This window comes from Bison bison, unplaced genomic scaffold (assembly GCF_000754665.1).
Source record: "Bison bison bison isolate TAMUID 2011002044 unplaced genomic scaffold, Bison_UMD1.0 scf7180017864529, whole genome shotgun sequence".
NCBI lineage: Eukaryota > Metazoa > Chordata > Mammalia > Artiodactyla > Bovidae > Bison > Bison bison.
In genome coordinates this window covers 4351483-4369721 of record NW_011495079.1, presented here as the reverse complement: position 1 = coordinate 4369721, position 18239 = coordinate 4351483, and the positions used below count along the sequence as shown (strand labels likewise).

Here is an 18239-nt window from a genome sequence, read left to right as displayed (position 1 = left end):
TATAACAAACACACTTAAGCACTTGTTCTGTACCAGACTCCATCCTAAGCAGTGGGGTCCTGCTCTTGCAGAGCTTACCTTCTGGGTTAGCCCGGTAAAGATGTCATCAAAAAGTTGACATTTAAGTGATCGTTGAATCGCTTAAATGAACCCAAGAGTGGTTGCTCCTTTTTTACTGGTGTCTTTACCAGAACCCTTTGCTGTCCATGACTGCAGTAGATCCATTTTCACAGGATCTGGTGTTCAAATCAACCTATGTTTTATAGCAGGGGTCCCCAAACTCTGGAATCTAATGCCTGATTAACTGAGGTAGAACTGATGTAATAATAATTGAAATAAAGTACACAATAAATGTAATGCACTTGAATCATCCTGAAACCAGCACCCCCAACCCCACCACCACACACACACACTCTGGTCCATGGAAAAACTGTCTTCCATGTAACCGGTCCCTAGTGTCAAAAAGGTTGGGAACCAGTTTTATAGTGTTTCTATTTAAAACTAAAGGGGCAATTTGTCATACCATTTTCAGCCAAACTTTGAGTGGAATTCTGATTTTATGTTGGATTTGTTGAACCCAAATATCAAAATATGCACACTGCTTTCCAGAACCTTAAGAATAAGGAAATTGTGTCACACAGATTTTGTTTGGTGAGTCAACAGTTAACAGTTCTATTTTTTTCTTAGATGCATGCTATGTACCTAAACATTTGAATACTATTTATTACAAATTGAAACTATGTTATGTGAAGTATGTATACATTCTCTCTCAAACTCACACACACACTCACACACACCACTTAGTATTTCTGTAAGCTATTTGCTGAAATTTTGGCAGCAGGGTATTTTCATGGTTGGTTTCTTTTTATTTTCATTGTCTGTTTGGTTTGTCTTGGTAACTCCTCTAGCTTATAAAGGACAATGTGGTGAAAAGTGAATCCAGAGTCAGGAAATCTGTGCAAATCAGATTCTCTAAGCCCATCTTCCTCATTGGTTAAAGGTGGGGAATGGGTGAGGAGTTCCCTTCTAGATTCTTTGATTGTTATTGCTTTTCCCTTATGAATAAAAAAAGTCCTCCGTGTTGCTCTCTCAACTTCACTTTTACAAGAATTCTCAGTTAGTACCCCACCCCCCTAGTACCCCACTCCCTAAGCACATTCACCATCTTACCTACCTTGATTTTAACACTGCAATTAGTAATTGAGGGTTTCAACTAGTGAGCTGCAATTTACTTTCATGTGTAGATTTTCTAATTGGTGGTTAGGTTAACAGTAATGTTTTAGGTGTTCTCACTTGAAATTGGAATGGTCGTAACATGCAAAGCAAGCCTCACCAGTTTGCTTCCATCAGATGACAAAGTATTTTATTTAATAGTTCTAACTTTCTCCAAATTGTGATGAAAGCATCATGCTTGGAGATCTAAATTTTTCAAGTTATTACATTAGGAATATTCATTCATCTGACTACACATCTCTACAGAACACAGAAGAGTCACTCATAATCTCATAATCCTTGAATATTGAAATACGATTTGGTTTTTTTACAACCCTATAAGAATGCTCCTTTATTGGGAGGTGGGAGGGGGGTTCAGGATGGGGAACACGTGTACACCTGTGGCGGATCCATGTTGATGTATGGCAAAACCAATACAATATTGTAAAGTAAAAAAAAATAACAATTTTTAAAAAATTAAAAAAAAGAATGCTCCTTTATTGCTTAAAGTTTACTGTAGTTGTTGGAGATTTTTTTCCTTTTGATTGATTTATTAGTGGTTTTGTTCTCCATTTTGTATTTTCTGCTGTTTTTAATGCTTTGACATTAGCTATCAATCCGTGGATTCTGCCTTGTGTGAACTACTGGATGGAATTTGGGGGCTACAGATAGCTTGATTCACTCAGTTAATTAAACTACTCATTCAGCAGATGATCTATTGAGAGCCAATATTAAAAACAAGACTAAGTTCAATCTTAAAGGGATGTTATTGATTTACACTAACAAATATTATCTGTAATTCAATAATATAAAATTTTATAAGTTATGATCAATACTAAAATGTTATATTTATATAGAGTCGAATAGCCTCCCCTCCAAAATTCATATCCACCTGGAACCTTAGTTGTTGTTCAGTCACTCAGTCATGTCTGACTCTTTGTGACCCCATGGACTTCAGCACTCCAGGCTTCCCTGGCCTTCAGTATCTCCCAGAGTTTGCTCAAACTCATGTCCATTGAGTCAGTGATGCCATCCAACCATCTCATCCTCTGTCATCCCCTTCTTCTGCTTTAAATCTTTCCCAATATCAGGGTCTTTTCCAGTGAGTCAGCTCTTCACATCAGGTGGCCAAAGTATTGGAGCTTCAGCTTCAGCATCAGTCCTTCCAATAAATATTCAGGGCTCATTTCCTTTAGGATTGACTGGTTTAATCTTCTTGTTGTCCAAGAGACTCTCAAGAGTCTTCTCCAGCACCACAATTTGAAAGCATCAAATCTTTGGTGGCTAAGTGATGTCTCTGCTTTTTAATATGCTGTCTAGGAACCTCAAAATGTGCCCGTATGTGGAAATAAGATATGTATAGGTGATTCCCTCTCTAGGTTTGTTAATTTGCTGGTTTGGCTCACAGAACTCAGGAAAGCAGTTCACTTACTATTACCAGTGTATTATAAAGGCTACATCTCAGGAAGAGTCAAATGAAAGAGACAAAGGGTAAATGGAGGAGGGTGTGGAGCTTAAACACTCTCTGGCACATCACCCTTCTGCACCTCAATGTGTTCACCAGCCCAGAAGCTCTCCAAATACTATCATTTAGTGGGTTTTTTAAATTGGAATTTCCATTACATAGGCATGAATGATTAAATCACTGGCCATTGGCAACTGACATTGATCTCAATGTTCCTCTCCCTTCCCCAGAGTTCAAGGAATGGGACTGAATTCTAACCCTCTAATCACGTGGTTGGTTCCTCTGGTAACCATCCTCCACCCTAAAGCATCTAGAGGCCCACCAAGAGTCACCTTATTAGCATTAACTCAGGTAAGGATGAAAGGATCTTGTTATGAATAATAAAGATCCTCCTATCACTCAGGAAATGCCAAGAGTTTTAGAATCTCCATGTCAGGAACTGGGGACAAGTTATAATACTTGCTATTACAAGGTCTTAACCACCTGAGTAAGTCCAGACCTAAGAGATTAACTTCTATCTCTATCTATAGGACACCCTCAGCTCCAGCTCAGTTCCCACCACTTGCTTTTCCCCCAGATGCCTTAGGATCTGGAAACACCAAAACACTCAGTTCCCCAAACTGACCCTTCTCCTTCAGGCATCCAGAAATTTACTTCTCTGTCTTAAATGTCCTTTCCTCACCACCCACTTCCCTGGTGAGTCTGCAACTTCCCATTTACTCTTCATTCATCAGCTCAATCCCTTTTGATGGTGGGTACTGAGAGCTTTATTTTGCAGAGGTGAAACTGAGGCTTACAAAGGCACTGTGCCCCTCCCTCTCTGGCCCACATTCCTCCTGGTCCTTAAACATCTGTACAACTCCCCCACCTCCCCTTCTTTGGCTCCTGCCACTGTGTTCACCTTGAATCCTCTCCTTTCTTACCCTGACCCATGAAGTCCTGACTATTCTTCAGGACCTCCCCCATGAGATTTTCCCAGGTAAGCCCACAGCACTTTCCTCTGCTTTTCTTTTAAGCCCCTCCAGGCAGTTACTGGGTCTTCATCATCTTTATATCTCCCATGGAGATTAGCATAAAGATTTTACTTAGTGGGGACTCAAGTCTTTTTTCTTGTTGAAACAAATGGAATTCAACTAATGTTAGCCCCAACTCACTCCTTTTCTACTGACTAGCCTTTGTTAGAACTTCAGGATTGCCTTAATATTTTAAAATGAAAAACTCTTTGCTGCTAAGCAAGCTCCAATTTGGCTGATTTCAGGAGTTAAGGGACATGTAAACCCATTACTTACAGAAGGTGTTTTATTATATTTACTGAAGGATGGTGGGGATAAGAATGCAACAATATAACAATGAAGGAAGGAAATGAACTAATTCCTGCTTTAGGGGAAGTATACACAGCTGTGCACCCAGCTGAAGGAGTGTTTTCCAAAAGCAAAACAAACAAATAAATGAAAAATGAGTAATTACATGCATAAAGCCAATAGAGAGCACTTTTATGAGAGAAAAGGGAATGTCCCATCACTGGAGTTATCTGCATACTTGAATTTGTAAATGCCACCTCAGGATCCTAAGTAGGGAAAGAATTTGCTTGAGGGAATATTTTATGTGAGAATCATTAACTTTTCTATATGCTATGCTCTGTGAACTTTGACGAATAAGAAATTATCAAAGGGCTATCACAAATGAATGAATATTCACCAGGACCTCCGGGGATGAGAAAAGCGCTATTTATGTTGTAAGAGTTTATCTTTGTGGAAATTACCCCCTCAGACTCAATAGGATGCCATTCATCATTTAAAGAAATAAGTTTGCATATTTTTCAAATTTTGTTCCCAAAGAAAAGCCTGTTGCCATTATGTTCGGTTTATTGCCCAAATTGAACACAACTCTTTAATAAAATATATGCAATAAGGTAAGATGAAGAGCAAAATGAGAGTTTTCCCTATTTCAACAGACTTACAGTAATGATTAATTTGGCAAACAGGGCATGCCAATTTGAATGAAAAATTCCCTGAAGCTTTGTAAAATACAGTATAGAGAGTATTTCAACCTAGCCCCATATTTACAGTTAGGGTTATATAACTACCGCATAAATATAGAGGAAAATTCTGGCATGAAGCCAGGTACAAATGCAATAAAAGAAAGTTATGTATCAGATTTATATCAGGAAAATGAAGAGCTGGACCCTGCCTCTGCAGTGCTCATCACTGCACATCCCAGATTTCACAGAGAAGTGGGGTAAACTTGTGGTCATTCACTCTCCATGACATAAGCATGTCTGCGTGGTGATGGTTGAATGTCCTCAACTCAGTCAGGCGACCCAGAAGACAGGCAAAATGTTGAGGATTCTCAGGCTGATGAATCTTACATAACTTTTGTAGCACATCAAGCAGTGGTTCCTGAAGCTTCTCTACTGCCTCTCTGTCCTTTATGTATTGTCTATCTGTTTTTCAAGTTCAAAATAAAATGACAAAAAAAAGTGGAAAAGTAAAAATTTGGCATAATTACAGCAAGGTTAACTTTTTTTGAACTGTAACTTACAAATACTGTACACTTAAAATGGGCAAAGTATTCACATTGATGAATTTTTACACACATGTATATATACTCCTGTAATCACAATTAGATCAAGCTATAAAACCTTTACTGTCCCCCAGCTGCTGCTGCTGCTGCTGTTGCTAAGTCGCTTCAGTCGTGTCCGACTCTGTGCGACCCCATAGACGGCAGCCCACCAGGCTCCCCCATCCCTGGGATTCTCCAGGCAAGAACACTGGAGTGGGTTGCCATTTCCTTCTCCAACTGCCCCGCAGAGGCCTGCCTAAATTCTCCCTCCAATCAATGTGTTCAGGAAAGACTGCACACTACTCCTTTGGTTTTAAACTGTGTACTCTGTTACCTATGCTTAGTCATTTTAACTCTGCACTTTGTAATAGAATGTTGCCTGGAGCCTGAAATATACAGAATAACCCATTCTCAAGGCTCTGACCTTTAAAAGTAAGACACTTTTCCATTCATTTAGAGATAAAATGTTGCAGAACAGAGAATAACATTTGTCTTGTTGGAGGTTTATAGGAAGATTATAACCAGACCTACCTGGACAGCTGCAAGAACAAAGGATTCCAGCACCAAGAAGTTTGCAGCAACCAACAACACCTGCTCCAATTTTATTATAAAAGAAGCCTGAGTTCTAACTTGGGTGAGATGGTTCTTTGGAACACTAGTCCACCATCCTAGTCTGCTGGCTTTCCAGATAAAGTTGCTATTCCTTATCCTAACAACTCATCTCTTGATTTTTCGGACCACCATGTGGGGAGCAGTACGAGCTTGGACTTGGTGACAAATGCACCCAAAAGGTAACCCCAAGAATAGATATAAGTGTCATTTGTGGTGAGTATATTCTGAGGAGTGGAATTTCTGGGTCATTCTTTCTAAAATTATAATTTCTCATGGTAAAACAAAGTAACAACTATTAATAGCATCTTCCAGAGTATCATATATTAAAATGGTTTAAGGCTAACACTGTAATTAAGCTTTACAAATCAGGAACATGACATTACTTATTCCCAAATAATTAATCAAAAAATATAGACAAATTTTATGTACAGAGATTCATTTCAATATTGTTTAAAAAAAACAGTAATGACAAATCTGGAAACATCTTGAATATCCAAACATGGTAACAACTAAGTAAATGATTATACATCATACAACATGATGTACATATTGCAACAAAATTCTACCAGTATGATTTTTAATGACATGGAAAAAGTATAAAGACAGTATATTCTTTATTATGTTAAAAAAGTATATAGTTTTATTTATGTCTTGCTCAAATTTCAACTCTTTAGATGAGCCTTCCCTGACTACTGATTATAACAGCATTTTGCTGCCAATTTCTTTCCTTATATGACATCTTAATTTTTTTGTAGTATTACCACATCCTGAAACTTCTTTTTGTTTGTTTCTTTATTCATTGTCTTTCTCACTCTGCTAGGATATAAACTACATCCTTCCTGTTTCTTTGCTGCTATATCCCGCAATGTCTGGAAACATGTTTAGTGTATAAAGGCGTTCAAAATGCAATTATTAAATGAATGAGCATGATGTTCAGAAAAAGGCTGAGAACTACACTGAAATGTTAACAATGGTTCAATCTGAGTGATGGAATTATAGGCCATTTTACTTTCTCTTTATGTTTTTTATCCAAGATTTTCCTTAACATTCCTACTAAACTTGAGAGGAAAACCGAAAAATGGAATAAAAATAAAGATATAACATTGAAATTACCTGGAGAGAGGATAACAATAGCTGTAAGCAGAGCATACTCTTCTTGAGTCATTTTCAATTCAGCAACACTTTTATAAAAGCTAAACATAGGTGTTATATATTCATCAGAGATACCTATGGGGGAAAGTTGAAAAATTGCAGAGGCATAATAAAATTTTTGAATGACTGAAAAGTGTAAAACTACAAACACACACAGACAATATTTATACCCACATACATACATTTAAATAATGACTATATATAAATATCTGAGTTAAAGGTGAGGCACTGCAAAAAAGATCAGTTAACGAAATCCTTAAAATATAAACTAATCAATGATTTATCTTTGATCTTGACTGTGCCTTTGTTTTAGTCACAATATGTGACAATAAATGATAATATTCTTGAATTACCAAAAGAATCTCTGAACTTCACCATGTTCTAGATGGGGCTTAGTTAATCTTTTAAATATCACTATCTAATAATCAAGACATAGACAGCATATTAACCAACGAAAAATTATTGTTCTTTAGTCCGGAAGTATAAACTCTACTTAATACAGTAGCTAGAGTTCTTTACCGGAGAAGGCAATGGCACCCCACTCCAGTGTTCTTGCTTGGAGAATCCCATGGATGGAGGAGCCTGGTAGGCTGCAGTCCATGGGGTCGCAAAGAGTCGGACATAACTGAGCGACTTCACTTTCCGTTTTCCCTTTGATGTATTGGAGAAGGAAGTGGCAACCCACTACAGTGTTCTTGCCTGGAGAATCCCAGGGACGGGGGAGCCTGGTGGGCTGCTGTCTATGGGGTCGCACAGAATCGGACACGACTGAAGCGACTTAGCAGCAGCAGCAGCAGCAGAGTTCTTAACAGAGTTCCAATCTCTCTCCGAAGTATCAAACTGTTTATCCACTGCCTACCAGGCAATGGTACTTGGCTTTTCTCTTCAAACTCAGCATGTCCAAAAGCAAAGACACCATGTACAGAACTAAATTCCCCATCTTCCTCCAAATCCTCTTCTTTCCTGATGTTCCCATCCTTAGTGACTGGTATCCTCACCCACCCAATTGTCTCCACCTGGTAACCAAGATTCAGCCTCCCTTTAACTCAGTCCAGTGCTGAGTCCTCTGGATTTGACCAGCTAACTCTCACTTGGCACCTGGTTGACTTAGTTTAAGTTTTTAATTGTTTTCATCTGGATTATTCCACCTGCCTCCTCACTGGTCTTCCTGTTTTCAGTGTGGTCCCTTTCAATCCATCCCAGAATCACCCTTCTAAAATTCAAACCACACCATGTCTCCCCAATTCTTTCAAACCTCCAAAAACTCTCCATGGTTTTGGCATAAATGCCTTCCTTTTTACATAGGAAACTCTAGGCCCTGTCCCCGGCCTTTCCCACCACCGACTACTCACCCACATGATAGCAATAGGAGTTAACATTTGAGTACTCACTATGTATTAGGTGCTGTTCTAAGCACTTCTTGCACTGGGACTCATTTAATCTTTCTCACACCTGTGCCCATGGGCACAGAGAGGTTACATAACTTGACCAAAGACACATAGCTGGTGAAAAGTGGAACCAGGGTTCAAACCAAAGCTAGTAGGCCCCAGAGTCCTGGCTCTTAGTTGTGACTAAGAGGTACCGTCTTTCTATCACACAGCCTTTACTCCAGCCGTGTTCAGGCACTTGGAGTTCCCTAAACAATTCTTATTGCTCAGTTTTATACATGTTATTTTCTCTGCTTGCAATACCCTCCTCCTCCTTTATAACTTACTCCTCTTCATAATTTAAGATTCCTTTGTGCCATTTCCTCCAGTCATTCAAAAGCGATTAGTTTGGTGCCTGTTCTGTGCTTGGCCCCACTCCAGAAAAGCTTTGATTAGGGAATTGTGCAGAAAGTAAAAAAAAGAAAGGTTGTGTTGTGACTTATGGGTGAATTAAGATGAGACCGAGTTTCCCAGAATTGGTTCACAATAGACAACTCTATTTCATCCCAAACTAGACCTAAAGCCTGAGAGCTTAGTTGAAAACATATCAAGTAAAATTGGATTCCAAATGCTAAAAAGAGTATAATTATCATCTAATAGTACATTTCACAGGCTTAGAAAGTCTGAATCCTCATCTTTAGATGAATCTGAAGAATCTTCTCAAACAGAATCCCTGGCCTTTCTCTCTTTTAATCAAAATAGCACTTTTCTCCCCTTCAATGCTTAATCGACCCCAGTGGGCTCTCTTAACAGTAGTGTCTTTGTTGAACAACTTGGGGATGACATCGTGTGGAAGACTTCCCTCTATCCAGCTATTACAGATTGAAGTGAATGCCCATGATCAAGCTGCTGCTGCTGCTGCTAAGTCACTTCAGTCGTGTCCGACTCTGTGCGACCACATAGACGGCAGCCCACCAGGCTCCCCCGTCCCTAGGATTCTCCAGGCAAGAACACTGGAGTGGGTTGCCATTTCCTTCTCCAATGCATGAAAGTGAAAAGTGAAAGTGAAGTCGCTCAGGTGTGCCTGACTCTTAGCGACCCCATGGACTGCAGCCTACCAGGCTCCTCCATCCATGGGATTTTCCAGGCAGGAGTACTAGAGTGGGGTACCATTGCCTTCTCCGCATGATCAAGCTAGATACAACTTAAAATTCAGACAGCTGGAGTATGTAGGCTGGGACTACTAGTCCTGGTTGCCAACAGGCATAGTAGTTAAAGAGGTAGTAAGTCTGAGTCTAAAAGCTGACCTATGACTTGATCTTGGGCACACTACTTAAACTCTTTAGGCCTCAGTTTCCTCATCTGTGAAATGTGAATTGTAATAATAGTATTAAATGAGATAAAATATGTAGAGTTCTTAGCACCATGCCTAGCCTTTAGTCACTCTACTTGAGGGTAATTGTTAGGTACTTAGTATAGTAAAAGTGAAAATGTTAGTCGTTCAGTAGTGTCCGACTCTTTGCAACCCTATGGACTGTAGCCCTCCAGGCTCCTCTGTCCATGGAATTCTCCAGGCAAGAATACTGGAGTGGGTTGCCATTACCTCCTCCAGGGACTCTTCCTTACCTAGGGATAGAATCCAGATCTCCTGCATTGCAGGCAAATTCTTTACCATCTGAGCCACCAGCTCAGATGCAGCATCCTGTCTGGCTCATGGTAAACTCTCAGTAAATGTTAAACCCTCATAAATGTTAGAGCAAATAATCATAATAAGAACTATTATTTTCATTATTCAGGAAATTGGGTCAATACATTCATTCCATCTTAATTTTTGATTAAGCTCATGTACTTCTGTATTTACAAAGCTGTATTTTTGCTTTTTGTTTTGTTTTTGCATCCTGCAGTTTGCTAGAGATGAATACAAACTGGCTGATCAGTGATTTGCCTCAGTATTTTTCTAGGTATTAAAGCCAAGCTAAGATCTGTATTTGTTAATAAGGCCACTCTTTTTCACTTTTGAGAAATGGCAGTCTTCTATATTTGAGTACTATACTTATCAGCTGCAGTTACCTAAAATATTATTTTAAAAAATACATAAAGGTTTGGAGATAAGGTTGGTGGTGGTTTAGTTGCTAAGTTGTGTCCGACTCTTGTGATCCCTTGGACTATAGCCTGCCAGGCTCCTCGGTCCATGGGATTCTCCAGGCAAGAATACTGGAGTGGATTGCCATTTCCTTCTCCAGGGGATCTTCCCAACCCAGGGACTGAACCCCCATCTCCTGCATTGCAGGCAGATTCTTACAAACTGAGCTACCAGGGAAGCAGGCAACTGATTTGAAAATATTTATGAAATCATCTTTGACTACCTAATTTCTTATTTTGTTTTCCCAAATCCCTTTCACCTTCCAAAGATGATACCATTAGCTATCTAATTGCAACTGGTAATTGGCAGGGGTGGGAAACAGGTTAAAATGTTTATTAAAAATGTTCATCTTGTAAATGTTCATTGTAAAGACCAACAGTGAACATAGAGAAAATGTAGAAAATAAATAATAGAAGAGTTTAAAAAATTATTTTCCTACAGGATAGATAAATATAAAGTTGCTTTTGGAATTAGAGTGGATAATCAGAATTAATCATGCCAGCATAAACAAAGAGATGCTTTAAGTATTTCTGAGCCAGCAATTTCTAACATAAGCAATGTAACAACAGCATCATCCTGAAGGGGCAGTCTTTTCTTGTTTTCCTGCTTCCTCCTCCTCCAGAAACTTGTTCTAAGTCCAATTAGTTGATTTTTGGTCACAAGAGGGGGCTATTTTCTAATTTAATCACAAAGCCTACCATGAAAATGTTAGTTGTAAAAAAAAAAATCACTGTTTCTGCTTCTCTGTTTTTTGTTTTCCTTAAAAAAGTCTGTGATTTATAAATTATTTTTCCAATGATAAATATTCTCTGAGAGAATAACCATGTGATAGAATTAACACTGTGCTCTTTAAAGTTACTTTAAATGTAAATGTCTTTATTTCCTAATTAACTTCCTAGTTTTAATTGGGGGCAAAAATAAAGCAGAGGTATGTGCGTGTGTACCAAACACAAATGCACATATACAAGGCATCCTCATTTGGCTAGGACACCCTACTCATATTTCAAGGCCAAGTTCAAATTTTGCTTTTTTGGTGGAGCTTTTCCTGTCATGTTGAAGCAGAATTAGTTGTTTCCTCCTCTATGTTCAATTCTATTGCACCTCTCACAATTCAAATCTCTCCCTCCCATTAGAGTGTGAAATACCATCTACATTTTATAAGAACAGGAGTCAACTGCTCTATCCCCAGTGCTTGGCACACTGCCTGACCAATAAAGATGTTTCTTATTCATATCTGTGTCCTTAGTAACTAGCATCCTACTGGAGACACAGTAGGAGATTAATAAATGCTTGTTAAATTATGCAATATTATGTTTTGTTTGTTCCTAGCAATGAAGGTTACATAGCCGTGAGATGTACTAGGAGAAAGGATGCCATTCAGACAATGAAAATATTCTTGCGGTGCTAAGAGATTGGACCTTGGCCTCTGTTTCAATTGCTAACCTCCACTCAGTGAGTCATTTTTGCCATACTGTTGCCTTGATTAAAATATTTAAGATATTTAATACTTTCCAGTAGTCTGAGTGGCTAAAATTTATCTTAGGATAATGGTGCTTAAGAGTTGCCAGGGTTTGGACTGTCAAATTTCGGATTCATCTCAACCAAATTCACCAATTTTTGTGCACCTTGTCTGTGCTGGGCACTGCGTTAGTGCTGGGAACAGTTCTCAAGTGGTTCACAGATTGATGGAGGAGACAAACGCATAAATAAATACATAATGTCCCAAACTGGACAAGTAAAACAGGCTTGGGGAATACTGCTGAGGGGCAATGGAAATATTGACACTTGTGTTACTTTAATACTATCTCTTATTTTGAAGGGGTTTCTTCCTATAATTTGACCCCCGAATTTGTCCCATGCCAAAATAATCATGTGACCACTTTGAAAAGCAACATGAGAAGTTGTAAGATTTCTAAAATTTAAGAATTGAAACTTTCTTATAAATATTCTGTCATTTGTCTCTGTACATTTCCAACCTTTCTTTCAAAGGTCTATGAACAAACAGTCTATGAACTGACAGTTTAAATCTGCTTCATTAGAGAATTTAGCTTTTATAACAATTTTCATTTTGTGTAAGTTAAAGCAGCAAAATCATATATATTTAAAAGGCAGAAAACATATACTATATACGGTATGCTTTACTATACTACAACAAGTCCATCATTCTAATAAGCATCTCTCTTTCCTCTGACCTCATTGTCTCTATTCATTCTATTATTTGCTTAAATGCAATTTCAGATTGATAGTTGCTTCTTGTGCCTTCTTCAGTCAACCAAAGGGGAAGAACCATGTCTTACTGGGTCTTTATATTCCCTACCAGCTAGTAGCGGGGCAAATATTAGATCTTAGCAAGTGACAGGTACAATGTACAGAAATAGTGCTGGCCTTTGAGTAGAACACCTGTGTTCATCTCCTGATAGTCTGCTGATTAGCTGTATGACCCTGGGCAGGTCACCCAGCCCATGTAAGCCTTTCCCCAATTATAAAATAGGAACATAGCCCTCACCTTTAGAGGCCATTGGAAATACTAAGAAGATGATGCTTGTAAAAGCAAACCATTGCAAAATCACAAGGTATATTGTCATCTTAATAAACACTTACTGAATTGAATATTTCACTTATGTCTGTTGTGGGTAATCAAAAAAGGCCAAAAAACACTATAGTTTTCACAGGTTATTTCAATTTGAAGTGAACATAACAGAACAAGTTGTTAAGTCTGTGAGGAGGTATTGCTAATTTCCTTAATGTAAAAATGTAAACTAATTAGTGTCGGCAAGCCCTTTTCAGTTCTATCATATTTTATGGTATCATATGATTATTCCTATTTTTATTAAAAATTCCAGGTTACAAATGAATTTTGCATAATACCACATTAGGAATAAAAAACTGATGCACTAGAATTATGAAAAAAACAACTCAGCCACAGGTTGTGTCAGAAATATATTCTGAAGCCTCAATTAACATAAATAAACACTGTAATCCTCACTAAGTAAATGTATCTCGGGAGACAGTATCTTGGTGGGTGTAATGGGATTTAATAATAGCAAACAAAAGAGTATGAATTTGAAGAACAGGAAAAGAAATTTTACATTATATTCTTTAAAGAGCTCTGTAGGCTTAAACAGGGTAACTTTGAAATGTTATTCTGGAATTAAACATACAATAGAAATAAGAATGTGTTATATTTGCATAAAAATAAAGTTATTCTGAAAGGTCATCTTGCAAGATCAGGTTTTTATATGGTGTGGGGAAAAGGCAATGTTCTGAAAATCCACTGGAGGAAGCAAATTCATAAATATTAATAAATGGAAGCATCACTATAGATTAAAAATATGAAGCAGCACATGAATTTGGGTGGTTTTTATTGTCACGATATGTGGCTGCTGTTTGGGTAAAGTATCTTATGAGCCAGAGGCATGCATGTTTCTTTATACAGACTGTTCTAGAAAACTTTATTCTTGAACTTTTCTCAAATTTGCAGTATTACAAGTTCTGTAACTTATGTTATCAAGTAAGGTCTTTTCTTTTTGATCACTACATGTTGTTAGTCTGTAAGACCCTCATGTCTTCTCACCTAGTTATTACATTGGTCTCTTTATAGAGACCTGCTACTTGTCTTAATTCCTCCAAACCTTCCTTCACAATAAAGATCTTTGCGTAGTACTTTTATGGTCATATCGTATCTGTTCAGAATATTACCAAGAATCCCAATTACATAAGAACTAAAGCTACTTTTGTGGCATTCAACATCCTTAATAATCTAGCATTCACTGCATTTTCAGCTCCAAAAATATTGTCTTGCAGCAATATCAAGGTATATGTCAGTCCTATACATGGATGCTCTCTCATTTCTCCATATCTTTGTACCTGCAGTTTCTATATTATTATATTGTAAAGGCTATATCTCTTGGAATGCCTTTTTCAGACTTTTGTGGCTTGACAAGTTCATAACCATCCTCCATGGTTCAACTGTAATTTTACATGCCTTTTCTGACTCACCAGGAAGATTTGGCAGAAGGGAGGCACATCTTTAGGCTTCACCTTCATTTTACATACATATTCCTTACAGTCTCTCTTACACTCCTTTGGAATCACTGGCTTGGACACCTTACTTTTCCACTAGTCTGTGAGTTCCCTGAGGACATACCCTCATTTCCATACCCTCCCCATCACAGTATTACTCCACAGTAAGTTAAACTGTGTTTTTCATTCATTATTTCATTTTATCTGAGAGGCAGTGAAGTATAGTGGCTAGGACACGTGGCTTCTGAAGTCAGGCTTCCTGTCTATCTCTGAAAAAATTATTTAACCACTCTCTGTCTTAGTTTTTTCATCTATAAAATGGGAAGAATAATATTACTTAAAGGATTTTTGTGAGGATTTGAGGAACCAGTATATAAAGTATTTAGAACAGTGCCTGAAACCCAATAAGTGATATATAAATGTTGCTATTGGTATTATTTCTTATTTGGCTTTGAACTGAGATAAATAGCTTGATACATAGTCATTCATAGCTGAAGTTTCTGAATAAATGGATCTTTTTCTAGACTGAATAATCCCCACTCCTTTATGGTATTTTAAAAATCAGACTAATTTTCCAATATTTAAAAAATGTTCTCCTTTGGTTCTTCATCTTAATACAGTGAAAAGAGTATTTTTGGTATTTTGCTATTACAACAAGAATTTTTGAACCAAGTCACAAAATTTGCATCTATTTAAATTGCATCTTTTCTTTTTTGAGTCATTTTCCATGCTAGTCACAATGGGCATAAATTGCATAGGACAGGCAAGAGGCCTGCCTTCATGGCATATTCAAATTCTTACTTGCAGGAACAAACGTTTCTTACCATTAACCAAGTTACTTACCACTCTTTCGAATTCTTTCTTCCAGTAGGTCAGTATGTCCAGCTGGAAGTTTCTTACTGAAAATCTCAGCTGAACGGAGAAACATCGCTTCAACTGCAGACCCTTTCAGCAAAGCAATCTGATCTTCATGGTCCAATGTCTGAAATCCTGAATGAAGATGGTAATCAAATCGGTATCAAAAAGTTGAATGTTGTATAACAATATTTCACCATCCCCACTGATAGAACATTTCCATAAAGTGACTTTGTAATTGTTTTAAGACTGAGTAGCCAAATCGAGTTAATAAGTATCTGTTGTATTCCCCAAATAGAAGCTGACTTTTATATTCATTGAGCAGGATTTGGTCAATGAATTGGGCAAAAAAGGATATCATGTCTACACCAAATATATATACTTGTATACTATGGAAGACACAGGCTGATTCAGATGAAATACTGGAGACAAAGCATATTGTCTTTGAACCATTATTTTAGTCACATCAGAAAGGGTCAGGGAGGGTTGACTCTGTAGAATGGAAGTATCCACAAGCCAGAAAACATTTTACATGTACTCAGAGGCTTAAGTGAATATTTGACCAACTCATGTGAAGAAGCGGCATTCTACCCTCCTTGCCAAAAACACAATCAGGGCCATGCTGAGGTGTCTGCTCTGAGCTCAGCACTGCACATGCAGGGTAGGGAAAATAAGAGAAATATGGGAAAGAACTGATGACCTGAAGAAATATAATGCTGCCCGGAAAATCCAAAGTCCTTATGCAGACTTATAGGCTACAGTCCCCAGAAGCCTCTTTGACCTCCTTTTCTCCTTCATCACCTCCTCTTCAGTCATTGTGCTCCAGCCACACTGACTCCTGGCTCTGCTGTGAGCCCACAAGTCTAATTTTGCTTCAGGGTGTTTGCCTTTCTCCGACTATCCCCATACCTCACTCCCTCACTGTAGGCAGGTCTCTGCTTCAAGGTGGCCCTACCTAAAATAGTACTTCCCAGCACTCACTAGCCCCTACCTTCTTTATTTTCATTCAGAGAACTTAACACTGTCTGACATGATACTATAGGATTACTGGATTATTTGTTAATTGTCTGTCACTCTGCTAGAGTATAAACTTTGAAGACAGAAACTTTGCCTGTTTCATTCATTTCTGTTCCAAGTGCCTGACATATAACTTGTATCCAAGAATTATTTGCTAAATAATTTTATAATGACTAAATGAATGAATGGGAAACAAACACAAACTCATGTACATATATGTATTAATACACAGACACACATGGACACATGAACACAGATAGAAATAAACTAATGCCATCAGAGTCTAAATGCCCTGGAAAAGCATTAAAGAGCAACAGAATTCAGAGAAGAGAGTAATGCCAAGAATTAAAAGTCACTACATTGATGACAGGCATTCAAAAATACTTGCTTAATGAATAAATGAATGAATTGAAGAACTGAAAACATAGCAAGAGTCCGTTAATGGTGATTACCTAAATAAATTATGGTAAATCAGTATAAAATATTACAGTATGGAGGACAGTATAAAATAAGGTCTCTAAAATCAGGTTGCCTGGAATAAAATTCTGTCTTTGACACTTGCTATCTTTGTGGTATTAGAAAACATAATCTTAATGCCTCACTTTCTTCATCTCCAAAATGGGGATTATAAAAGTACCTGCTTCTTAGGATTGGCAGAAGTATTAATGAAACAATTGCATTAAATAACTTAGTACAGTTTTTGACATACAGTAAGTACTTAAATAATGTTAACTATTATTATTACAATAGAATACTATGCAGTTCTTAAAAGCATGAGACTGATTTACACATATGGACATGGGAAAATCACAGATGCTTAAAAAAAATACTCCCAAAGAAATATATATTTTATGATCTCATAAATGTTAAAAAACCTACGTATGTGTACATTTGTAGAGATAAAAATATGTGAAAGAAATCAAACCAGACTTCTATTAATGGTGGACTAGAATAAAGATGATACAGGTGGGTGAAGAGGGGACTTTCTAACCCTAACTTTCTGCTCCATATATTTCTGCGTTGTTTGAGTCAGGTGATTGAATTACTTACAATGGACACCAATTTATTCAGAGTTTTTCCATCTAAAACTTTAAAAAATGGAGTCAAAGATTCCTTCTTTGCCTGCCTGCTGAGCCTGCCTTCTGAGATGGCCCAGATCTACGAGGTATGATTTTTAAGGAGGTTTGGAAAGGTAGGAATTTTTTTTATCAAAGTCCATTAATCTTTTAAATTTATCCCCCCATTGATAAGCAAACATTTAAGTCCTTTTCCATAATTTGTATTTTAACCAAGTATAAAATCAGATTGTGAGAGTAAAGAATAAGCTTTTTCAAATTATATTCCCTGTCTACCTCCTACCCAAGATTCTGAATCACACTTTTAGAAGCTATGCCCCTTTGTTTCTCTTCCTAAAATATAACCCAGAAACTTAAATCAGGCCTGAAGTCTCATTTCCATCTCAGTGTCACAAATGCCTGATCAGGCCAAGTCTCAGAACCTCTGTAATAGCAGCTCTGCTGTAACCATCTCTTTTCCTACTGGTAATGAATAACCTTCCCCTGTTCTAAGAATTTGTCTTTTCTGTCTCTTAAAAAAAAACAAAAGTCACTACCTTAAAGACCCTAAGAGCTCCTCTGAGGGCAGGAGCCTTGCTGAGTCTCCAGCACCCTGGATAGTGCCTGGCACAGGTTATGCTCAAAGTGCTGAAAGACTCTTGCTGCGTCTTTCACAAAATACCCTTTCATACTGGTATTATATCCCTATTATTATTATACATAATAATGTTGTCATTTCTAAAGTTCTTGTTAATCAATATTCTTAGTTTCTCAAG

At 37.7% G+C, this 18239-nt stretch overlaps 1 protein-coding gene across 4 annotated transcripts in view; it reads right to left on the bottom strand.

Moving 5' to 3' along the window:
* Positions 1 to 2477: 2477 nt before the first annotated feature.
* The window catches only part of NR1H4 (nuclear receptor subfamily 1, group H, member 4), an 80495-nt gene continuing 64733 nt past the window's right edge, over positions 2478 to 18239 (bottom strand). For 3 of the 4 annotated variants that reach the window (XM_010831600.1, XM_010831601.1, XM_010831598.1), the window contains 3 exons: positions 15380 to 15526; positions 6965 to 7078; positions 2478 to 5120 (listed from right to left, as the gene is read on the bottom strand). In XM_010831600.1, the coding sequence (XP_010829902.1) occupies positions 4882 to 5120; positions 6965 to 7078; positions 15380 to 15526 (500 nt within the window). In that variant the 3' untranslated portion in view covers positions 2478 to 4881. The remainder of the gene's footprint in view (positions 5121 to 6964; positions 7079 to 15379; positions 15527 to 18239) is intronic. The other variant, XM_010831599.1, reaches the window with a different exon arrangement.